The sequence below is a fragment of the Microcaecilia unicolor genome, chromosome 14 (assembly GCF_901765095.1).
Source record: "Microcaecilia unicolor chromosome 14, aMicUni1.1, whole genome shotgun sequence".
Taxonomy (NCBI): Eukaryota; Metazoa; Chordata; class Amphibia; order Gymnophiona; family Siphonopidae; genus Microcaecilia; species Microcaecilia unicolor.
Window position 1 is genome coordinate 25092117 of NC_044044.1, and position 25331 is coordinate 25117447.

Consider the following 25331-nt stretch of genomic DNA (forward strand, 5'->3'; position numbering starts at 1 on the left):
TAGCGAAGGCGGGACATGGGTGGGCATGGTCGTGGTTAACAGATGGGCGACTTCAGTCCATAATGGAAAAAAAACAGCGATGACGAGCATTTTGTTGGCTTCGCTTGGTCCCTTTTTATTCACGACCAAGCCTCAGAAAGGTACCCCAACTGACCAGATGACCACCGCAGGGAATCGGGGATGACCTCCCCTTATTCCCCCAGTGGTTACCAACCCCCTCCCACCCTAAAAAAAAAAAAAAACTTTAAAACATTTTTTGCCAGCCTCTATGCCAGCCTCAAATGTCATACCCAGCTGTCACGCTTTCACAGCAGGAAACTGGGTTTGTGAGCCCTTGGGCCACTGCCGAGGAGTGGCAGTGGCAGGAAAAACCACCCCACACCAGAAGCAAGGCAGAACAGACGTACCAGCAAATCCAGGCTAGGTCTCTAGGCAGTCAGCCAGCAAGCAGAAGACAGGTCCAGGCAAAGGTTCAAAAGGGAGGTGGCAAGCAAAGCAAAGTCCAGGTCCAGGCAAAGGGTCAAAAGGCAGGCGGCAAACAAAAGCAAAGTCAGGTCCAGGCAGAAGTTCAAAAGGCAGGCAGCGAGCAAAAGCAAAGTCAGATCCAGGCAAAAGTTCCAAAGGCAGGCGGCAAGCAAAGTCTAAGTCCAAGTCCAGGCAAGATTCAAAAGGCAGGAAACCAGCAGAAACAGAATCAGGTCCAGACAAAGTCTCTCAGGCAAAAGTGCACAAGCACCCACATACCAGGGCCTAAGAAGCAATGCAAAGGCAAAGCCAGAGAGTTTCAAAATGGCTAATAAGCCCAGACAGGTAAGACTCAGCTGCAGCAATCACCAGGAAGCTATGGTGGCTGTGTACGCTCAATCCAAGCAAGCAAACCTGGCAGCCTGGAAGATCCGGACTGGACTCAGCTAAAATCTGGAATGGGTGATGGTCCATAGCAGCCACCTGTTCTGGCCACCAGAGGGTGAGGAAAGCACAGACGTAACACCAGCTCCATGACAGCAGTATGCAGGTCCCTGGAGCAGGGCAGTGGGGTTTGGGGGGGGGGGGGGGGGGGGGGTTAGGGGGCTCAGTACTCAAGATAAGGGAGCTATGAACCTGGGAGCAATTTGTGAAGTCCACTGAAGTGCCCTCTAGGTTGCCCGGTTGGTGTCCTGGCATGTGAGAGGGATCAGTGCACTACAAATCCTGGCTCCTCCCACGACCAAATGCCTTGGATTTGGCTGGGTTTCAGATGGCTGGTTTCGGTTTCCATTATCGCTGAAAATCGATGCTGGCCGTCTCAAACCGGCCCCAACCGTATTATCGAAATGAAAGATGGCCACAGGCCACCCATCTCGATAATACGGTTCGTCCTGCCCCATCGCGGCGTCGTTCTCTGAGATGGCCGGCTGCATTCAGTTATGCCCCTCTAGGTCTCTTCAGCTTGGAGAAAACACGGTTGGGGGAGATATAATAGAGGTCTATAAAATAATGAGTGGATTGGAACGGGTTGACGTGAATCACTTGTTTTTTTCTCTCTCTCTAAAAATACTAGGACTAGGGAGGGCACGCAATAAAGCTAGAAAGTAGTAAATTTCAAACGAATCAGAGAAAAGATTTCTTCACTCAACATGTAATTAAACTCTAGAATTTGTTGGCAGTGAATGTAGCAAAAACAGGCTTTAAAAAAGGTTTGGATGGCTTTCTAAAGGAAAAGTCCATAGACCATTATTAAAATGGACTTGGGAAAAATCCACTGCTTATTTCTAGGATAAACAGTATAAAGTGTATTGTACTGTTTTGGGGATCTTGCCAGGTACTTGTGACCTTAATTGGAAAAGGATGCTGGGCTTGACGGACCTTCACTCTGTCCCAGTATGACAATACTCATGTAACATATAGTAGATGACGGCAGAAAAAAGACCTGCACGGTCCATCCAGTCTGCCCAACAAGACAACTCATGTGTGCTACTTTTTGTGTACACCCTACTTTGATTTGTACCTGTGCTCTTCATGTATTAGTGCGCGCTAAAATCGCTAGTGAGCCTTAGTGAAAGAGGCTGTAAATTACCAGTATTTTTAAAAGCTGGATAGTGCATTACTACTACTACTACTACTACTTAACATTTCTAGAGCGCTACTAGGGTTACGCAGCGCTGTACAATTTAACAAAGAGAGACAGTCCCTGCTCAAAGAGCTTACAATCTAATAGATAAGAGTGAGACAAATATAGGACAATCAAGCCATTGTGACATCACTGATGAGGTTGGCTCTTAGGCATTGGTGGAATGAGGCATTATGACATCACAATCTCAGCTCGGGATACCAGAGACTGAAACTCTTCACACTAAGGGGGGAAGTGGGCCAAGTATAGGCAAATCAAGCCATTGTGACATCACTGATGAGGTTGGCTCTTAGGCATTGGTGGAATGAGGCATTATGACATCACAATCTCAGCTCTGGATACCAGAGACTGAAACTCTTCACACTAAGGGGGGAAGTGGGCCAAGTATAGGCCAATCAAGCCATTGTGACATCACTGATGAGGTTGGCTCTTAGGCATTGGTGGAATGAGGCATTATGACATCACAATCTCAGCTCTGGTTAAATCACTGCTATATGTAATACTACTACTACTACTTAACATTTCTAGAGCGCTACTAGGGTTACGCAGCGCTGTACAATTTAACAAAGAGAGACAGTCCCTGCTCAAAGAGCTTACAATCTAATAGATAAGAGTGAGACAAATATTGGACAATCAAGCCATTGTGACATCACTGATGAGGTTGGCTCTTAGGCATTGGTGGAATGAGGCATTATGACATCACAATCTCAGCTCTGGTTAAATCACTGCTATATGTAATACTACTACTACTACTACTTAACATTTCTAGAGCGCTACTAGGGTTACGCAGCGCTGTACAATTTAACAAAGAGAGACAGTCCCTGCTCAAAGAGCTTACAATCTAATAGATAAGAGTGAGACAAATATAGGACAATCAAGCCATTATGACATCACTGATGAGGCTGGCTCTTAGGCATTGGTGGAATGAGGCATTATGACATCACAATCTCAGCTCTGGTTAAATCACTGCTATATGTAATACTACTACTACTACTTAACATTTCTAAAGCGCTACTAGGGTTACGCAGCGCTGTACAATTTAACAAAGAGAGACAGTCCCTGCTCAAAGAGCTTACAATCTAATAGACAAGTGAACGGTCGGTCCGATAGGGGCAGTCATATTGGGGCAGTCTGGATTCACTGAACGGTAAGGGTTAGGTGCCGAAGGCAGCATTGAAGAGGTGGGCTTTAAGCAAAGACTTGAAGACGGGCAGGGAGGGGGCTTGGCGTAAGGGTTCAGGAAGGTTCTCAGAAAAGTCAATATTCAGACTTAACTGGCCATGGGTTAGCATATAAAGACAGGGCAGCTATTTTAGGCGGTCCTGTTTATGCCTGTGACCATGTCTGTCTGGTTAAATAGCTTTGAATATTGAGGGGTGAGTGATATGTTCTTTACCTGCTAGCTGTGTTTAGTCTCTTCTGTCTTATAGTTTGAAGAAAACAAAATCAATTACAGAACTTAACTTTCTATCAAAATAATACAGTCGGTCTCCTGTGTGTGAACGCCTCAAGCATAGTTCTCAAAGTTCAATCACCTCCCAAGGGTGATTTTAGAGTTTAAATGTGCAGAGAATGATTTTACTCATCCAAAATGTGGAAGAGCACAGAACATCAGACAGCCATTGAATGAATATATCCGTGCCGCCGCGTCATCCTCCACCATACGAGAGAGAAATTTATCAGAACAACAACACGAAGGGTGATTATTTTTTTTTTATTACATATTTGCTGTCATTGCTCTTATCATTTCAGATACTTCAGAGCATCTAAGGAACCTCAGTGCAGTCAATCACACCTAGGGTATTCAAATTTAGGGGGGGATAAGAGGTGAGAGTTGGCAAATTAGTCAGAAAAGTAGGATTTCTGGACGGGAATTTGAAGAAAGTTGGTGATGATTCATAGGACTTTACGGCACAGTTTGGTAGAGCTAAAGAAAACCATAAAGGTTGGGGTTTGATGATTTTGTCCCGACAGGAGCATGTTGGGTTCTTTAGCAATAGGGATAGTGAGATAGTCAGAGGTGGTATGTCTCAGTAAACATGCACAGTTAGGGAACAATTCTACAATGTGGCACTTGGGGACACATGGTGAGAACCCATACTGTAATGGGATCTGGCACCCAGATTGTGTTAATACCAGCATAACCAAAAGAGAATCCACAGACGTGGAGAACTCAAGAAGTCCCATGGAGAAACTCAAATAGCAAAAGGAAGTGGGAATGGAAACCTGGATTCCCGAAGTCTGGACCACAGCGGTTGTGAAAATAAAATAAAGTTTATTAACCAATAAAATGACTCGACACAATGTTGTGTTTCGGCCAGAAGGCCTACATACTAATAGCATTTATATAGCGCTACCAGACGCACGCAGCGCTGAACATTTGACGTAGAGAGACAGTCCCTGCTCAAAGAGCTTACAATCTAGGTAAAACAGACAGACAAAACATTACGAGCAAGGGAATTACAAGGTAAAGAGGAACAGGGGAGGAGGAGGACAAATGAGTAGCGGCTAGGAGCCAAAGGCAGCAGTGAAAAGGTGAGCCTTCAGCATAGATTTAAAAACAGGTAGAGATGGAGCTAGACGTATGGGCTCGGGAAGACGGTTCCAGGCATAAGGTGCAGCAAGATAAAAGGAACGAAGTCTGGAATTAACGGTGGAGGAGAAGGGGGACGACAAGAGAGACTTGCTCAGAGAGCGGAGTTCACGGGGAGGAATGTAGGGAGAGATGAGAGATAATGAGGGGTCATAGAGTGGATGCATTTAAAGGTCCGTAAGAGAAGTTTGAACTGTATGCGGAAGCAGACAGGGAGCCAGTGAAGAGATTTGAGAAGTGGGCTAGTGTGGGCATAGCGATTCTGGCGGAAAATAAGTCGAGCTGCAGAATTCTGGACAGATTGGAGAGGAGAAAGATGATTGAGCGGAAGACCAGTGAGAAGTAAATTGCAAACCCTCATTCAAATAACTGTGAATAAACCATTCATCTCCCAAATTAACAGTACAGTGGGGAAAAATGTTTTCTTAAGCTTTACATATTTAATGTCTGAACTCTAAATAACACATCCCCCTACAGATCTGAATTTTGAAACAGAAATTGTTTCTAATAATGGCAATGCAAGCCCCTCCCCTCATCTTTAATATACATCCAAATAACTTTATTGGCATGGCAATTTTACACAAGTTGCCAGATTAATGCATAACCCTCCCAAAAATATTTATTTTTAAAAGGGATGAAAACATTTCCTTTCTTGCCTTTTCCCCCCACCCCCAAATGGATTTTGGTTTACCAAAATTGATATACTGCACTTCCTGGCAAGCATAACAATCTATATGCTATATAGAGTTTAACTGGAAGACAAAAAAAAGACAAACTGTACAGCCTGGGCAGGGGGTAGGAAGGCCCGAATTAAGGAGAATAATCTCAACCTCTTCCCTGCAAAGTGCTTGGGAAGGAGGAGCTGGAGCAGAACACAACACTTGACAAGTGATGGAACTGCGTTCCGGGCCATTCCCCCAGAAACCAAGCCCTGTATTAGGAGTCTGTATTCTGTAGTAGAAATTGAAAATCCCAAAATAGGCGATGTTCGATCGGACTGATTTGTCTGCGATCTAGCAAGAGCACTCTCACTAACTATTACTACTACTACTATTTAGCATTTCTATAGCGCTACAAGGCGTACGCAGCGCTGCACAAACATAGAAGAAAGAGAGTCCCTGCTCAAAGAGCTTACAATCTAATAGACAAAAAATAAAGTAAGCAAATCAAATCAATTAATGTGCACAGGAAGGAGGAGAGGAGGGTAGGTGGAGGCAAGTGGTTACAAGTGGTTACGAGTCAAAAGCAATGTTAGAGGTGGGCTTTCAGTCTAGATTTAAAGGTGGCCAAGGATGGGGCAAGACGTAGGGGCTCAGGAAGTTTATTCCAGGCGTAGGGTGCAGCGAGACAGAAGGCGCGAAGTCTGGAGTTGGCAGTAGTGGAGAAGGGAACAGATAAGAAGGATTTATCCATGGAGCGGAGTGCACGGGAAGGGGTGTAGGGAAGGACGAGTGTGGAGAGATACTGGGGAGCAGCAGAGTGAGTACATTTATTGAGTATTAATGTTGTGTCGAGTCATTTTATTGGTTAATAAACTTTATTTTATTTTCACAAGCGCTGCGGTCCAGACTTCGGGAATCCAGGGTTCCATTCCCACTTCCTTTTGGTATTTAATACCAGCATAACTCCATTTCACCAGCAGTTACACCAGCCATAGACCTGGCGTAGCGGCAATCACATAAATGGAACAGGTACATGTGTAATATAGAATTCTATAAGTTGTGCACATAAGTGGGAGCCCTGCTTGTTGCCCACCTATTCTCCACCCATATGGGCGCCCCCTTGCATATACTATTGCAGAATAGTACTGAGGTGCCCTGTTTGCACTTCTACTGGTAACTGTTGACTTACACTCTTAAGTGCTAGTGATATTCCAAATATTTGTGTGCACATGGGGTGCACAAAATATGGGTTCCTAAGCTATAGAGTTGATGTTTTATTGCATAAATTAGTGTGCCCTGCAAATGCACGAGCATGGCAGTCTTTACTGATTTGTCACGACAGCAGGTTAGTTCATGTACTAACCGCACAGCCTGTTATGGGGTGGGAAACAGGTTACGGGCGGGGAATGGGCATGGACCTTGCCTTGCAGTTAGTACACAATACCTTACCGTGGTTTTTCTGTGATCCTACTTGCACGATTAGTTATCCAGGCATTGGCACTAAATAGGCAGTGGTCAGATAATGTTCAGGTCTGCTGCACATCTATTCCCAGGCCACTCCAGCACTAACCAGATAGCGCTGAGGCAGTCAGACACAATATTCAGAGACTCTAGTTGGTTAAGCGCCAGTAGATAATATGTTCTGACCTGGTCAATATTATTTAACCAGGTAGTCACCACTCCTGCCTAGTTAAGTAGCACTGAATATTGACCCTCTGGGTGATTTAAATAATGAAGATTAGTTAAGCACCTAGAGAAGCCAAGATTTATTATAGGGCTTATTTTTGAAAGAGAAAAATGTCCAAACAGTGTCATAAAGCAGCATCTGGATGAATTTATTCACAAAACATCCAAATCCAATATTTTTGAAAGCAGATGCCTAGTAGAAAAAGAACAACGATGGATTCATAGATTGAAATCTTTAATACCCAGCGGCTTAAATCACCGCGTAGAATGGAGAGTTTTTCTATAGGCCCCTTTTGCCCATTTCGTATAACGGAGGTTCCTTTAAATCATTATTGAATCTTGATTGGCTAGTGGAAGTCAGAGAGCAAAACTTTAAAAACCTACCGCCATTTTGAAAGGTCTTTAAACTAAGAAAGCCAACGGTACCATAAGGTAGGAATGATAATGCATGTAATATATATATCCGAGAATTCTCTACTCTCTTTTGAAACTTTTGACGTTATATATTGTTACAGACTGCTGCGAGAAGACTTGGGAGTTCTGCTCCTTAGGGAGCAGTTAGCGAAACGGGAGCTCGCTGTCGGGCTTACCTAACAGTCTCTGAATACACCACAGCTAAGTACCAGTTTATCAAAGGCTTCAATATATATACATAAACTTGATTAAAAACATAGTAGTAGTGAGGTTTTTCTGACTTATGATGATACTCGTCAGCGTATTTATTTCATGAAATGATTCAAAGTATATGCTGTGCAAGGCGGTCTGTTTTTTTTTTTTTGTTACATTTGTACCCTGCGCTTTCCCACTCATGGCAGGCTCAATGTGGCTTACATGGGGCAATGGAGAGTTAAGTGACTTGCCCAAAGTCACAAGGAGCTGCCTGTGCCTGAAGTGGGAATCAAACTCAGTTCCTCAGTTCCCCAGGACCAAAGTCCACCACCCTAACCACTAGGCCACTCCTCCACTGTTGCTACTGTTTGAGATTCTACATGGAATGTTGCTATTCCACTAGAAGTCGGCCCTTGCAGATCACCAATGTGGCCGCGCAGGCTTCTACATGGAATGTTGCTTAGTGGAATAGCAACATTCCATGTAGAATCTCCAATAGTAGCAACATTCCATGTAGAATCTCCAGAAGTATCTATTTTATTTTTCTTACATTTGTACCCCGCGCTTTCCCACTCACGGCAGGCTCAATGCAGCTTACATGGGGCAATGGAGGGTTAAGTGACTTGCCCAGAGTCACAAGGAGCTGCCTGTACCTGAAGTGGGAATCGAACTCAGTTCCTCAGGACCAAAGTCCACCACCCTAACCACTAGGCCACTCCTCCACTCCAATTGTATTTACAATTTCAGTTACAGCTGGAGCCGGGTGTCTGAAGTCTTTTCCTCACAACCATAGAGAGTTTCACTTGCTGATGTTGAATTATAGTCATTTTACTATCTATGCAATTAGTCTGCAGTGCATCTAAATCACATAGGGGTGTGCCAGGGTATTTCAGGGGTGGATCAGGGTGGGCTTCGGGTGTTCCTAACACTTGGATATTTTATAGCCCTAATGGAACAAAACAAAAACGTCTAGGGCTCGAACTTCAAAGTTTTGATCTAGACCTGCTTTTAAAACGAATAAGGTCCAAAGGTGCCCTAAATGACCAGATGAGGACTAGAGGGAATAAGGGATGTCCTTCTCTCACTCCTCCAGTGATCATTGACTCCCTCCCATCCACTCCTAAAGATGTGAATAAAAATAGTACTTACCAGTACAGTTTCAGATGTCATAGCCAGTTCTATTGCAGCAGCAAGCAGGCCCCTGGAGTAATCTAGTGGTCAGTGCAGTAGACTCAGGCCCAATTCTCACTCTACCTTTCACACTTGGGTTGGAAACTGTGAGCACTTCAAAACTCACAAAAAAATCGACTATACCCACATATAGGTGACCTCTTCACCAGTAAGGGCTATCGTAGTGGTGTACAGTTGGGGGCAGTGGGTTTTTGAGGGCTCAGTAGACAAGGTAAGGGGGTAACAGTGAGGTGTATATTTGGGAGCTTTTATACGAAGTCCACAGCAGTGCCCCTTAGGTGCCCCATTGCTGTCCTGGGATGTCTGTGTGGCCAGTCTACTAAGAATGCTGGCCTGCTCCTACATCCAAATGGAATGATTTTGTGTGTTTTGCACTTACACTTTTTTTTTTCGAAAAATGGAACAAAAAGATAATTGCACAGAGCACAAAAACATCTAGCATGTGGCCATTTTTGAAAAATAAAAAATATCGACATTTTGCTGTTTCAAAAATGGCTATATTTCCTATTCAGATTTGGGACTTTTAGCGCAAAACGCCCAAAGTCTGACTTACACATAGAAATGAATTTTCAATATGGTGTCTGTTTGTGAAATATAAATAGAGCTAGTAAAAATATTCAGGTCTGTAAACTTTGTCGAATTGTTTTGGCAATCATTGATTTAAGACGGTTCATTAGTATTTGCATATACCTATAATAACATCGTTAGGTACGTGGTGTGAACATTTATTATCAAGTTTCAGCCATTCATTACTAAACCATGCCAGCTGTTGAATAGGGATGCACATTCATTAGCATGCATTTGGTTCATTAATGCGTCAATTTATGCAGGCACACGTGGAGGGGCATAATTGAACGGGGCGCCCAAGTTTTCCTGAGGGCATCCTCACAGGACGTCTCCGCGAACGGGCGGGGAAGCCCGTATTATCGAAACAAGATGGGCGGCCATCTTTTGTTTCGATAATACGGTCGGGGACTCCCACATCGCAACATTTAGGTTGACCTTAGAGATGGTCAACATAAATGTTGAGATGGTCGTCCCTGGTTTTCGGCGATAATGGAAACCGGGGATGCCCATCTCAAAAACGACCAAATCTAACTCATTTGGTCGAGGGAGGAGCCAGCATTTGTAGAGCACTGGTCCCCCTGACATGTCAGGACACCAACCGGGCACCCTAGGGGGCACTGCAGTGGACTAACTGATGCACTAATTGAATGGAAAAAGCCCTTCCCTTACCAATCTCTTAGTGATTCGGAAAGGAACGGGCATGCATGAAGGAAATTGCATGAAAATGAGCTGCTCGCTGTTAGCTCATTTGCACACGATTTCCTTCCTAAGGAGGGGAAGCCAGTGCAGAGCAGCCAAGCGTTATGCGTGGCTGCTCTGTGCATGCCAAAGACGGCTTCATACACACAGACAAGCTGCGTGTATAATAGCCGTCTATAACCTTAAATAAATTGCCATCTACAACCTTAAAAAAAACATTTCCAGGTGAAAATGTCCTTCTCGTCAAGGACATCTTTTTTTTTTTTTTAGTATGGGTGAAGGATGTCCAAGAGGATGTCCAAAATGTGGATGTTTTTGTGAGAAGGATGTCCATGCCTTTGCTATGCTTCCGACACCCCCTTTATTTATTTATTTATTTATTTATTTATTTGGATTTTGGATCACAAGTAGCAGTAGTGGGATTTAAACTGGCCACCTCTGGATTCCAAGACCAGTGCTCTAGCCACTAGGCCAGTCCTCCACTCCACTCCCTTGAAATTTGGCCGTCCCTGTGGGGGGGGGGGCAGTTCAGGACATCCAAAATATTTGAAAGAAGGACGTCCATGCCTTCACTATGTCTCCGCTGACACCCCCCCCCCCCCCCCCCCAGGGACATGCATACTGCTGCGATGGACCCGAGTCTGATATTTGAGGCTGCAAAAAAAGTTTTTAAAGTTGTTTTTTTCAGGGTGGAAGGGGGTTAGTCACCACTGGGGGAGTCAGGGGAGGTCATCTGGTCAGTTCGGGCACCTTTTTGAGGCTTGGTCATAAGAAAAAAAGGACCAAGCAAAGTCGGCCAAGTGTTCATCTGGGACGCCCTTCTTTTTTCCATTATCGCTCGAGGACGCCCTTCTGTTAGGCATGCCCCAGTCCCGCCTTCACTACGCCTCCAACACGCCCCCGGGAACTTTGGTCGTCCCCGCGACGGGAAGCAGTTGGGGATGCCCAAAATCGGCTTTCGATTATGCCGATTTGGGCGACCCTGAGAAAAGGACGCCCATCTCCCGATTTGAGTCGAAAGATGGGCGCCCTTCTCTTTCAAAAATAAGCCTGATAATGTTATTACAATTGATTTGCATTTGCTTTAAAAACTTCAACTACATTAAGAAAATGTCATTAAAATGAATGTTTGCAATAAGCAGAAAAAGGCTGAAAACTTGCATGAGCTCGGTCTTCACCCGGTGAAGGCATCTATTTTGATTACTCATATTGAATCAGTAAAATGTTTTTACATGAAGCACTACTTTCTCCAGTGATTGCTCTTTTCAAGGCACAAGGTCTAGACTCCTGAAGCACGACTCGTGTTGAGTCAAGCCTTTGTTGATGCAATAAAGTTGTTGCGTGTTGGCCGTGGAGGAGGCGTCGGGTTACTACTCTCGCCCTCCTGTAGCTTCCAACCCCTCCTCCTACCACAGTCTCACTGCTTCTCATCCTTTGAAGTCCACTCCATCCGTCTATTCTACCCGTTGCCACTCAGAGTGGCAGTCATTTACCGCCCCCCTGATAAATCCCTCCCTTCCTTCCTCACCGACTTCGATGCCTGGCTTTCTGTTTTTCTTGAACCCTCATCTCCATCCCTCATTCTCGGAGACTTCAACATACACGTTGATGACCTGTCCAACTCTCACGCTTCTCAGTTCCTCACTCTAACATCCTCCTTCAACCTCCAGCTTTGTTCCACCACCCCTACTCACCGTGATGGCCATTGCCTTGACCTCGTCCTCTCCTCTTCCGGCTCACCCTCCAATTTCCACACCTCAGCTCTTCCTGTCTCTGATCATCACCTGATCACCTTCACACTTCTTCACCCTCCCCCTCAGCCCCGCCCAACATTAACCACTACTTCCAGGAATCTCCAGATTATTGACCCTCCCACCTTATCATCTACTATTTCTAATCTCCTCCCCTCCATCATGTCCTCCGAGTCTGTTGACGAGGCTGTCTCCGCTTACAATGCCACTCTCTCCTCTGCTCTGGACACCCTTGCACCATCCACCTCCCGTCCCACAAGGCGTACTAATCCCCAGCCCTGGCTGACCCCTTGCATCCGTTACCTTCGCTCCTGCGCCCGATCTGCTGAACGCCTCTGGAGGAAATCTCGCACCCATTCAGATTTCCTTCACTACAAATTCATGCTATCCTCCTTCCAGTCCTCACTATTCCTTGCCAAACAGGACTATTACACCCAATTGACTAATTCTCTCAGCTCTAACCCTCGTCGTCTCTTCGCCACCCTTAACTCCCTCCTCAAAGTGCCCTCCGCTCCCACCCCCCCGTCACTCTCTCCTCAATCACTGGCTGACTACTTCCGCGACAAGGTGCAAAAGATCAACCTTGAGTTCTCTACCAAGCCACCTCCTCCTCTTCACCCTTCAACCCTCTCCCTCAACCAACCAACCCAGACCTCCTTCTCCTCCTTTCCTGATATCTCCGAGGAGGAAACCGCCCGCCTTCTTTCCTCCTCAAAATGCACCACTTGTTCCTCTGATCCCATCCCCACCAACTTACTTAACACCATCTCTCCTACTATCACCCCCTCCATCTGTCATATCCTCAACCTCTCTCTCTCCACTGCAACTGTCCCCGACACCTTCAAGCATGCTGTAGTCACGCCACTCCTCAAAAAACCATCACTAGACCCTACCTGTCCCTCCAACTACCGCCCCATCTCCCTCCTACCCTTCCTCTCCAAGACACTTGAGCGCGCAGTCCACAGCCGCTGCCTTGATTTTCTCTCCTCTCATGCCATCCTTGATCCGCTTCAATCCGGTTTTCGCCCTCTTCACTCGACAGAAACAGCACTTTCTAAAGTCTGTAATGACCTGTTCCTTGCCAAATCCAGAGGCCACTACTCCATCCTCATCCTCCTGGATCTATCCGCCGCTTTTGACACTGTCAATCATGACTTACTTCTTGCCACACTGTCCTCATTTGGGTTCCAGGGCTCTGTCCTCTCCTGGTTCTCCTCCTATCTCTCCCACCGCACCTTCAAAGTTCACTCTCATGGATCTTCCTCCACCCCCATCCCCTTATCTGTTGGTGTTCCCCAGGGATCGGTCCTTGGACCCCTTCTCTTCTCAATCTACACCTCTTCCCTGGGCTCCCTGATCTCATCTCATGGTTTCCAGTATCATCTCTATGCTGATGACACCCAACTGTATCTCTCCACACCAGACATCACCGCGGAGACCCAGGCAAAGGTATCGGCCTGCTTATCCGACATTGCTGCCTGGATGTCCAACCGCCACCTGAAACTGAACATGTCCAAGACCGAGCTTATCGTCTTTCCACCAAAACCCACTTCTCCTCTTCCTCCACTTTCTATCTCAGTTGATAACACCCTCATCCTCCCCGTCTCATCTGCCCGCAACCTCGGAGTCATCTTTGACTCCTCTCTTTCCTTCTCTGCGCATATCCAGCAGATAGCCAAGACCTGTCGCTTCTTCCTCTTTAACATCAGCAAAATTTGCCCTTTCCTCTCTGAACACACCACCCGAACTCTCGTCCACGCTCTCATTACCTCTCGCCTGGACTACTGCAACTTACTCCTCACCGGCCTCCCACTTAGCCATCTATCCCCCCTTCAGTCTGTTCAGAACTCTGCTGCACGTCTCATATTCCGCCAGAACCGATATACTCATATCACCCCTCTCCTCAGGTCACTTCACTGGCTTCCGATCAGATACCGCATTCAATTCAAGCTTCTCCTTCTTACCTACAAATGCACTCAGTCTGCTGCCCCTCACTACCTCTCTACCCTCATCTCCCCTTACGTTCCCGCCCGTAACCTCCGTTCACAGGATAAATCCCTCCTCTCAGTACCCTTCTCCACCACCGCCAACTCCAGGCTCCGCTCATTCTGCCTCGCCTCACCCTATGCTTGGAACAACCTTCCTGAACCCTTACGCCAAGCCCCCTCCCTGCCCATCTTCAAGTCTTTGCTTAAAGCCCACCTCTTCAATGCTGCGTTCGGCACCTAACCCTTACCGTTCAGTGAATCCAGACTGCCCCAATTTGACTGCCCCTATCGGACCGACCGTTCACTTGTCTATTAGATTGTAAGCTCTTTGAGCAGGGACTGTCTCTCTTTGTTAAATTGTACAGCGCTGCGTAACCCTAGTAGCGCTCTAGAAATGTTAAGTAGTAGTAGTAGTAGTAGTAGTAGTGTGCTTGCGTTTCCATCAACCCTACTGTTCTTTGTTTTCCTTATAACAGTAGGGCTGTGTTTGGCAGATATATCACCTACCGGAGGACTCAATTAATGAAAAGTCTCACTCAACTCTGAGCTATCTTTCACCACTCCATTGAAGCCTTGAATTTAATCAAATTAACCCATCACACAAACACCTCTACCTCCTCCCCCTACCCCTTCCTATTTTCTAGTTGATCTTACTCTGCCAACCCCAACCCATGGAGACAGCAAGAGGTATGCTTGCCTTCTCCCTGATCACAGCTCATAGTTGAGAATGCTGTGCTAGCATTCAAAACTCAGCCTTGGATCTTGGAGAAAAACATATATGAATGATGTTACCATTAAGCACAATTGGATTTGGGATGAAGAAGAGGGGGAGCAATCCCTTAAGGGAAACATGCTGATGTGTATAATGTCATGCAAGTAGACTCTCATGTGTCTTTATACAGGTAAGTGACTTGATAAAATGTAATAAGGCATAAATATCAATGGTAACTAGTCCATTTGTTTTTAGAGTAGAACGTAGTAGAGAATAGAAAGATGATTAATATTATACAGTCCTTCAGCTTAAACTTTTGGAAAGATTGGCCATTTTACTAAGCCACGAAGATGTCTATGCATGCCCAATGCACGCCAATTCGGAGCTACCGTCCAGCTACTGCGTGGCCCGGGCAGTAATTTCAGTTTTTACGCATGCCCACTACACGTGCTGGAAAATATGTTTTATTTTCCAGCACATGGCGCTAACCAGGCGGTAATCGGCATTGTGCATACACTGATGATTACCGCCTGGTTAATGCATGAGACTTTACCGCTAAGTGAATGGGTGGCGGAAAGGTCTCAGGCCCAAAATGCACACGTGCCAATTTTCATTTCACCGCACATCCATTTTTGGCCCCCGAAAAAGACCTTTTTTTGCAGGTACACTGAAAAATGGATCTGCGTGCATCCAATAAATACATCTACACCAGCACAGGCCACGTTTTGGTGCACCTTAGTAAAAGGACCCCATAGAAACAAGGTCAAAATAGTGTCTACAAGAAAGGTACAAATGTAGTCTGTCCTCAATCATAAATTTTAAGAATTTAAATGATTGTAACATGCCAATATGCTTATTTTGCAGAATATGAGCAACCAAACTCATGTGAAAGAATTCTTCCTCGTTGGACTCCCAGTTCTTCCCGAGCTTCAGATCTTAGTGTTCTGGATGTTTCTTCTGATGTACATTATAACTATTAGTGTGAATCTTGTCCTAATTACCATAGTGAGGATGTCCCGCCACCTCCACAGACCCATGTACTTTTTCCTCTGTAACTTGTCCTTTCTTGAGATTGGGTATGTTTCTGTTACAGTTCCCAGAATCTTGTTCAGCCTTCTAACCCATAAGAAAAATATTTCCTTTGAGGGATGTTTCTTTCAGGTGTTCTTCTTCACCTTCCTTTGTGCTACAGAGACTGTCCTTCTTGGGATTATGTCTTTTGACCGGTATGTGGCCATCTGTCACCCCTTGCGCTATGCCATCATCATGAGCTGTAGAGTATGTCTCCAGTTAATCATTACAACATGGGCATTCGCCTTCCTGGCTACTTCGTTTCCAATCATTTTGATTTCCAAGTTACCTTTCTGTGGACCCAACGTCATTGACCATTTCTTCTGTGAATGTTCTCCTCTGCTGAAGTTAGTATGCGGTAATGCCAATTTTGGTGACTTAGCAGTTACTGTTTGTGCAGCTGTTACGATACTGTGTTCGGTCATGGTAACCTTGCTGTCCTACATTTTTATTATAACTTCTATCCTACAAATGTCTTCCTCAACAGGGAATCAGAAGGCCTTCTCTACTTGTGCCTCTCACCTAACGGTCGTGATCATTTTCTACAGCACCATTCTTGCTATGTACATTAAGCCAACGGCAAGAGATGCCCATCAGAACAAAGTGATGGCTGTACTGTATGCTGTCGTCACTCCCCTAGTTAATCCTTTTATTTATAGCTTAAAAAACAAGGAAGTTAAAGACGCTCTATATAAGTACTTTGTTAAAATTAGAATTATTAGAAGATTCTAACTGATGTATGATCTAAGTATTTCCCCATAGACAGGAAATAGGAGAAACTCGTGTGTAGATCAGGTTATAGGAATACAAAATATATAGAATCAGTCCTCCAAATATTGAAAGCCATGTAACCAGCCAGAAGCGGCACCCGGTCAGTTAAATGGCACTTAATTGGCTATCCAGTGATATTCAGTAGGGAATAGCTGACTGCCCCCCCCCCCCCGCTAAATATTCCCAGTTAGTGGCTAGGAGATAACTGGCTACATAGCATGACTGTACATTTGTCCTTTAGATTGTAAGCTCCTTGAGCAGGGACTGTGCTTCTATGTTAAACTGTACAGCGCTGCGTAACCCTAGTAGCGCTTTAGAAATGTCAAGTAGTAGTAGTAGGTTTAGCCAGTTATCCCTGAATATTCAGCTCATAGCTGGCTATTGTAAGAGGCCACATTGGGCCACTTAAATAGCAGGAATATCTTTGGCCGGTTTAAAATTAACCAGCGATATCTCTGACCATTAACTTTGGGGTCATTTTACTAAGATGTGTAAGACCTTACCGCAAAGTCAATGGGTGGCAGTAAGGTCTCAGGCCTAAAATGGATGTGCGCTGATTTTTATTTTGCCGCATGTCCATTTTCGACAAAAAAAAGAGACCTTTTTTGCAGGCGCACTGAAAAATGGACCTGTGCGCGTCCAAGACATGCATCTACACCAGCACAGGCCATTTTCAGTGCACCTTAGTAAAAAAAAGCCCCTTAGCTGGTTAAGTCTAGCCTAGCCAAAAATAAACTGGATATTTTTAATGCCTTTCACCAGAAATGACCCAGCTTTGAATATCCGGGCTGACCGCCAACCGCGAGAGTTAGCTGGGCTCCCTCCTATAATCTGAATAGCAGCCCCATGATAAATACCTTGAAATTTCCCTTGATGTTGCTTTGACTACAGAATAGCAAAAATTCATTCAGACAGACAGTCAGCTAGAATGACTAATATGAGCTCAGTTACCGTGCTAATGCTCCTTTTTACGGTCAATGCATATTATTTTACACATGTCCAATTTTATGTAAGGGTATGAAATTACTAAAAATGTATGTTAATACAGTTAACACTCATTGGGTCCCCTTTCTAGATGTCTTTTAAAGTAACCGCATTCTCCAAGAGACTAGTTTGAGAAAAGTTGAAAAATGGACCATCTTCTAAAAAAATGTGGGGGGTAATAATCAAATGGTGGCAGTGAGTGTTTTATAAAATGGTAGCCACTACTTCCATAATTGTGTCTGTATATTCAGTTCTGGAACCCTACTATTACTGCTACTACTTATCATTTCTAAAGCGCTACTAGACGTACGCAGCGCTGTACACTTGAACATGAAGAGACAGTCCCTGCTCCACAGAGCTTACAATCTAATTAGGACAAACAGGACAAATAAGGGATAAGGACAAAGAGTAGCAAGATTCCGGAATCCCAAAGAGTAGCAAGATTCCGTGCAGAATCCCAAAGAGCAGCAAGATTCCGGAACCCCAAAAAGTAGCAAGACTCCATGCAGAATCCCAAAGACTACTACTACTTATCATTTCTAAAGCGCTACTAGACGTACGCAGCGCTGTACACTTGAACATGAAGAGACAGTCCCTGCTCGACAGAGCTTACAGTCTAATTAGGACAGACAAACAGGACAAATAAGGGATAAGGACAAAGAGTAGCAAGATTCCAGAATGCCAAAGAGTAGCAAGATTCCGGAATCCCACAGTAACGAGATTCTGTGCAGAATCCCAAAGAGTAGCAAGATTCCGGAATCCCAAAGACTACTACTACTTATCATTTATATAGCGCTACTAGACATACGCAGCGCTGTACACTTGAACATGAAGAGACAGTCCCTGCTCGACAGAGCTTACAATCTAATTAGGACAGACAAACAGGACAAACAAGAGAAAAGGGAATATTAAAGTGAGGATGATAAAATAAGGGTTCTGAACAAGTGAATAAGGGTTAGGAGTTAAAAGCATCTGGATACCGGCATTTAATATCCAAGTAGTTGGTGGCCTGCCAAGAGTTACCTGGGTACTGCTTATGTTGAACAAGGGGTATCCAAATTGCTACCAGTTAACTTAGGATACATGCTATTCATTAGGACCAGCCACTTATTCTCAGCAGCCTTATCCAGATAAAGCCACTCAAGATCTTTATGGATCATCCTAGCACTATCCAGGTAGTGTTGGTGTTGTCCTAGATGCAGCTAAGGCAGAACCACAAGTTATGGTGGAGATTCTATATATGACGTCTAAACAATCAGTGTGGAAATCAGTGCTGACTCAGCTTATTCTATAAACACTGCCTAGATTTAGGCATGGTATATAGAATACACTTAGTTATAGAATATGGCCCAGTGTGCCTAAATCTACGCACTATGATTTTTGTTGGTGTAAATGAAGGCACATACTTTTAGGTGCTGAGATATCAACTAAGTGCATAAATTTCAGAATACCCACAAAATGTTGGGGGTCCGGGACGTATTTAAGGGAGCTGTGTTCACCACCTCTTTGCAGTTGCAACAGGTCCCTTGGCCATGCTCAAGTGTGTGCTACAGAGTCTTCAGTTCCAGCTCCAGTACATCAGCTATCTTCAGTTCTGACTCTCTCCAGTCTCCAGCTCCTGCATGTCTCCAGTCTTCTGTTCCAGCTCCAGTACATCTGCTACCTTCATTTCCAGTTCCCTCCAGCTCCTGTGCGTTGACCAGTCCTCAGATCCAGTCTACATAGTCGAGGCATGACTCACCAGCTGCCAGTCGGGGCCTGTCTGACCTCCGAGTTGGGTGGGCAGTGTCAACTTGACTGCAGCCTAAGGGCTCACGAACCCCTAGGTGTGACAATATCATTGACATTTCCTATATCATTGCAAACAACAGCCCAACTCTACTATCTATTAAGATATTTTAATATGAATTCTGATAACATTTTAAGTATCATATTACGCTATAATGTGTATTGCTATTTGAATAGATTTACTCTTGAAATCGTCTATTGCCTATGTCTGACTTATTTTTCCTGTACACCACCTTGGGTGAATTTCTTCAAAAAAGCAGTAAATAAATCCTAATAAATAAATAAAATGAAATTGGGCATATGAGCATGAATAACTGGACAGATTTTCTGCTTTCATTCACTCATCTCTCTATGTTATGCTATTATATTTTCGGCATTCATTAACCTTATAAGCATATTTCTTATCAGCTTTGCTGATTGTTTTCTGTCTTTCAGTTTGAATAAAATAACTTTCTAAAAGAGATTCATGACTTTTAATTTGCACAAAAAAGTACTTTTCTACTGTGCTAACAGTAATTAGTAGTCAGTCTCCAGTGTATAACTGTCCCTGGCACCATGTAACTCTTTCCAAACTTCGTTTCTAGGAAGGAGTTAAAAAGTGCAAGTTTGCCTACTGAGACGTTTGCTGAGCAATAGTGTGGTGTAGTGTGGAATCAGCAACCCTATAAAGCTTTCTTTGAACTTCAGAACTTTCTGCGTAATTACAATCCTGCTGTATCCATGAGTTCTTCCAGCTTTAAAGAGATTAAATTATTTGAGCTCTACCAGGTAATTAACATTCATTTGTAACTATTGGTATTGCTAGAGCTTCACCCAGGCAAGGCACTAAGATCATTCCATGGAATTATGCTCCATCTGCTTTCAGTGAACGTATCAAAGCTACAATGTACCTGAAACAGAGCGTTTCATTTGCATGTCCAGCCATTTGCAAGTTCTCTATCTACGGCTTGTCAAAAAGCGACAGATCTGCAGTCTTTCAGGATACAAACCTCTTTGGATCCGATATCCATCTAGCAGTGTGCAGCGCTTTTGCTGTCCACCGCCAGTGTTAAAGCCGGATATTTATTTATTTTTGTTACATTTGTATCCCACATTTTCCCACCTATTTGCCGGCTCAATGTGGCTTACATAGTACCGTAGCGGCGTTCGCCGGTTCCGGTCTGAACAAATACAAAGTGTGCACAAGTACAAGGTGTGATTGTGGTAGAATATGGTTCATATGTGGTAGATACATTGGGGAAACATTAGGTAGGAAGAGGGAGAGTTGGGGTGAGTCCATTACGTTCTTGGTGTTGTTATGTAACAGGTACTCTGGTTCTTATGTTGGGTCGGTGGGGTATGCCTTTTGGAACAGGTTTGTCTTTAGTTTTTTCCGGAACTTTAGGTGGTCGTACGTTGATTTTACTGTTTTTGGCAGTGCGTTCCATAGTTGTGCGCTTAAATAGGAGAAGCTGGATGCATATGTTGTTTTGTATTTGAGTCCTTTGCTGTTTGGGTAGTTGAGATTAAGATATGTTCGAGCTGATCTTGTTGTGTTTCTGGTTGGTAGGTCTATCCAATGCCAAGCCATTTCCAGTGACTGGTATTGAACTTCTGGAGCTTTTTTTAACTGCTAAAAGGTTAACAACCTGTTACAACAATATTCAGCTCTAACCAGTTAACCTTTTAGCGGTTAAAGATAGGTCTGTTAAATAGCTTTAAATATTGGTGATGATGATGGGGGGGGGGCGTTGTTTTTGGAGATAATGGTCTATAGCTTGGTGGTAAGGACTGAGCTGGTTGGAAACTAACTGAGCTGTGTTTTGTTTGATCTCCATTTCTGTTCTATGTATTTTTATTTTATTCCTATGTTTAAAATGTTTGGATTTTATGTTTTAGGTAGTGTTTGAATTTATGTATTTTCATATTCCTTATTTTTACACTACAGTTAAAATATGATAATGTGAATGATTATATATAAATTTCAATTAATTATTGTTCAATGATTTATTTATTGTTCATAGTCTATTTTGTCAGCCATTCTCATTTGCATTTGCTGTAGAGCGAGCAAACATTTTCATTACCGCATATAAGAGAGTAATTATTCTATAACTGGTCTATTCATGTGTTACAGGTATACATTCGTTTATTTTTATTTATTTATTTGGAGCATTTGTATCCCACATTTCCCCACCTATTTGCAGGCTCAGTGTGGCTTACATTATGCCGTAATGGCGATCGCCATTCCGGAATGAGAAATACAAAGTAATATTACATTTAAAGTACAGAGATAAAATAAGTCATAAGAAGTAAATAGACAGTTCAATTCAGGCATTAAAGATCAAGGGTAAATGTAGAACATTCAACAGTAATAATGTGACTAAACAGACAAATAAATAGAGTTCAATGTTAACTTGTTTAGGTAACGTTTTGATGTCTGGTCATTTATGAGGGATCCTTTAGGTAAGTCTCTTTGAACAAGTTTACAAAATGGGGATTTTATAAAATAGGTTCTAATAGTTATTTGCCTATTTCCCCTAATTCTATAAAAAGTGCTAAAAGTGTCCAAGCAAACGTGGGGTCCTGTTTACAAAGGTGCACTAATGATTTTAGTGCATACCAAAAATTAGCAAGAGCTAACCATATAGACACCCATAGCAATATTATAGGCATCTACCTGGTTAGCTTGCATTAATTTTTAGCACGTGCTAAAAACGCTAGCATGCCTTTGTAGACAGGGCCCTTAGATAAACCAAAAATCAATCTTATTGCCGCATTTTGTATGGTTTGAAGATTAGGGACTCCGTTGATCAACCTAAGTAAATCAAATTACATTAATCAAGAGATTAATATCAGTGAATGCACCAACTGGTCATATTGATCAAATTCAAAACATTAACAAATATTACAAAGCTTCTTTATTAAAAAAAAAAAATTTCTAAACCACTGTACTGACGTGGTTCCGATGAGATAGAATAATCAACTCGAACCCCTAAGATCTTAATAATTGCAGAAAGTGAAAAGTCAACCTTATTAAAAGCAGTGCATTTTTTCTAGCGAAAAAGGTGCTGGTACTCAAATGCTAGGCCACCCTTCAGGGGTGAGGTGATCACTGAGGGACCCACCCCACAATAGCCAGGACCCTGCAACCAGTCACAGAACCTATGACAAGGCAGGATTGACGTGTAGAGCCTGAGATCTTTCATTAAAACTTGGAGACCATGGGTCAATTTTAGTAGACAATGGAAAAGGTGCCGGTACTCTGTACCCCCAAGTACCACCCTCAAAAAAAGCCCTCATTAAAAGTAATCATGGAGGTCAATGGAACCATTCCATTTGGTGCAGAATGACAAATGATATATAAGCGAAGAAGCAATGACGTACCACTACTTAGCTTAAGGATTTAGAGAGATTGTTTTCTCTTGTGTTATAGTACAGACAGAGAGGGTAATACAGTATACAATCAGAGAAACCAAAAGAAAAAAGCAACACTGGGCCTTCAAGACTAGGACAACAGGAGTACTTTATTAGTCAAAGACCAGACACGGGCCTTGTTTCGGCGCCAACAAGGCGCCTGCCTCAGGGGTCTGCAGTCTTTTCTGCATTGCAGAGAGCACTTAGGGGCAGAAAAGACTGCAGACCCCTGAGGCAGGTGCCTTGTTGGCGCCGAAACAAGGCCCGTGTCGGGTCTTTGGCTAATAAAGTACTCCTGTTGTCCTAGTCTTGAAGGCCCAGTGTTGCTTTTTTCTTTTGGTTTCTCTTGTGTTATAACAGCTCTAACAGAGAAATGGAGTATTTTTGTCTTAGAATATAGATATTAAAATTTAAAGTATTAGTAACATGTGAATATGCTTAATTTGCAGGAAAAGCTTTTATCAAAAGATGAACAACCAAACCTACGTGAAAGAATTTCTCATTGTTGGACTTCCAAGTCTTCCAGAGCTTCAGATACTAGTGTTCTGGATATTTCTGCTGATGTACATTGTAACTATCTGTGTGAATCTCGTTCTAATTACCATAGTGAGGATCTCGCACCATCTTCACAGACCCATGTACTTTTTCCTCAGCAATTTATCCTTTCTTGAGATGGGTTATGTGTCTGTTACGGTTCCCAGAGCCCTCAACAGCATTATGACACATAGGACAAACATTTCTTTTGAGGGCTGCTTTCTTCAGTTATTCTTTTTCACATTCCTTGGTGCTACAGAGAATATCCTTCTCGGGCTGATGTCTTTTGACCGGTATGTGGCCATCTGCTACCCCTTGCGCTATTCCACCATTATGAGCAGTAGAGTATGCCTCCAACTAATGATTGCAACATGGTTTACTGCCTTTGTGACTACTGCATCTCCAATCATTTTGATTTCCAAATTACCTTTCTGCGGACCTAATGTCATTGATCATTTTTTCTGTGAATGCTCTCCTCTGCTAAAGTTAGTATGTGGCAATGCCTATTTTGGTGACCTAGTGGTTACCGTCTGTGCTTCTGTTGTGATACTGTGTTCTGTTATAGTTACCGTGGTATCCTACGTTCACATCATAGCAACTGTCCTCAAAATGTCTGCAGCAACAGGCAAGCAGAAGGCCTTCTCCACTTGTGCCTCTCACCTCACGGTTGTCATCATTTTCTATACCACCTTGCTCGCTATGTACATTAAGCCAACTGCAAGAGATGCCCGTCAGAACAAAGTGATGGCTGTACTTTATGCTGTTGTCACTCCCTTACTAAATCCATTTATTTATAGTCTAAAAAATAAAGAAGTTAAAGAAGCCATTTATCAATATTTCACTAAAAAGAGAATTTACTAAACACTTTAAAAGGGCTTATGTACTGAGATGCAATGTACTCTTTAAGATGCAGAGTCCTCCACTCCAATTCCAACTTTCGGGTGTGAGCCAGTCATACTGTGGTTTTTATCATGAGAGACAGGAGAGTTCTGAGTGATTCATAAGGGGTATGTCTGTCTTTCATAATTGAAACCACTGTTGCTTTACCACTCCCAATGATAGGAGTGGCAGTGGAAGACTCCTATCACGTATCCTAGAGAGAACATTTCTTGGAGTTACCCAGGCAAAGCTTGGTTTTTGGAGTTCTGCCTGCTTATTGGATATATTATATCTGGACAGCAATTGGTTGGACAAAATATATGCTGGAGAAGGAAAAATAGAATTGTGCATATCAGCGATATGATTTTAGATTTGTTCTACATGGTTAAACTTATCTGGTTAAGTCTGGTTTCTCAAATAACAGGTTTAAGCTATCCAAATAATTTAATCCAACAGTTTAAGTTATCCTAATAAACTCATCTAGGTCACTCACAATGCTCAATGTGGCATGGAATATCGGCATCTAAGCGCATTTCTCATGGACACAAAATGGAGAAATCCATTTAATGCATCCGCCACGTGATAGGTAATTCTACGACAGGGACCAACTAAAAGCACTGTTTAGAGCACCATTTTTAAGCTGTGATATCCATTTCCTAGATTATAGAGTGGTCCTTTTGTTTATTTACTAAAGAAGAAATTTCCTGTAAAATTGAACAAAACAATCAAAGTAAAAAAATAAAACATATAGAAGTCTGTCAATTGTGTTATCAATTCTCTATATGTAACCATCCCACCTTCGCAGAGTTGTCCCATATAAATATATGCAACTTGAGCTTTCCAACAGATTCTGTTGAAAACATGCTAAGATTTCTCTCAGAGAAATTAGGGGTCAATACTCGACCAGTGCTGCTCAGCAGTTTTTTGACTGTTGCTGACATCATCCCTTGATATTCAATACTGGACATGTCCGGCACTGACACTAAGTACTGTTGTTTGTGCAGCCAGTTATCTTGTATCCATTAATGGGTGATATTTATTTCTTTCGTTCTTTATTTTATTTATTTGTTGCATTTGTATCCTACATTTTCCCACCTATTTGCAGGCTCAATGTGGCTTACATTGTTGCACCATGGCTATCGCCATACCAGAGTAAAAGATACAATTAGTAGTTACATTAGAATATGGGTAACATAGTGGAATGAAGCATCAGGTAAAAAGAGAACACAATTGGAATACCAATTAAAGCAGTAATGCGCTAAAGTTCAAATGATGGATCGTTGTGGTATGCTCTGTTGAAGAGGTATGTCTTCAGTGATTTCCGAAAGTTGATTAGGTCACGT

General features: G+C 43.2%; 1 protein-coding gene across 1 annotated transcript; it reads left to right on the forward strand.

Moving 5' to 3' along the window:
* The first annotated feature begins 6677 nt into the window (after window positions 1-6677).
* On the forward strand, window positions 6678-23970 carry LOC115457149 (olfactory receptor 6F1-like). Its single transcript, XM_030186572.1, has 3 exons — window positions 6678-6710; window positions 15433-16256; window positions 23025-23970. Exons 1-3 carry the CDS (start codon window positions 6678-6680, stop codon window positions 23968-23970), a joined length of 1803 nt encoding a protein of 600 aa, XP_030042432.1.
* The last annotated feature ends 1361 nt before the right edge of the window (window positions 23971-25331 follow it).

Bases quoted from the DNA above. Each gene is read 5' to 3' on its own strand.
- LOC115457149 (XM_030186572.1), top strand. From the start codon at position 6,678: ATGGCAGTCTTTACTGATTTGTCACGACAGCAG. The intron at 6,711-15,432 runs GTTAGTTCATGT...CTTATTTTGCAG, and splicing joins CTGATTTGTCACGACAGCAG to AATATGAGCAACCAAACTCA. The intron at 16,257-23,024 runs GTATGCTGTCGT...CTTAATTTGCAG, and splicing joins AACAAAGTGATGGCTGTACT to GAAAAGCTTTTATCAAAAGA.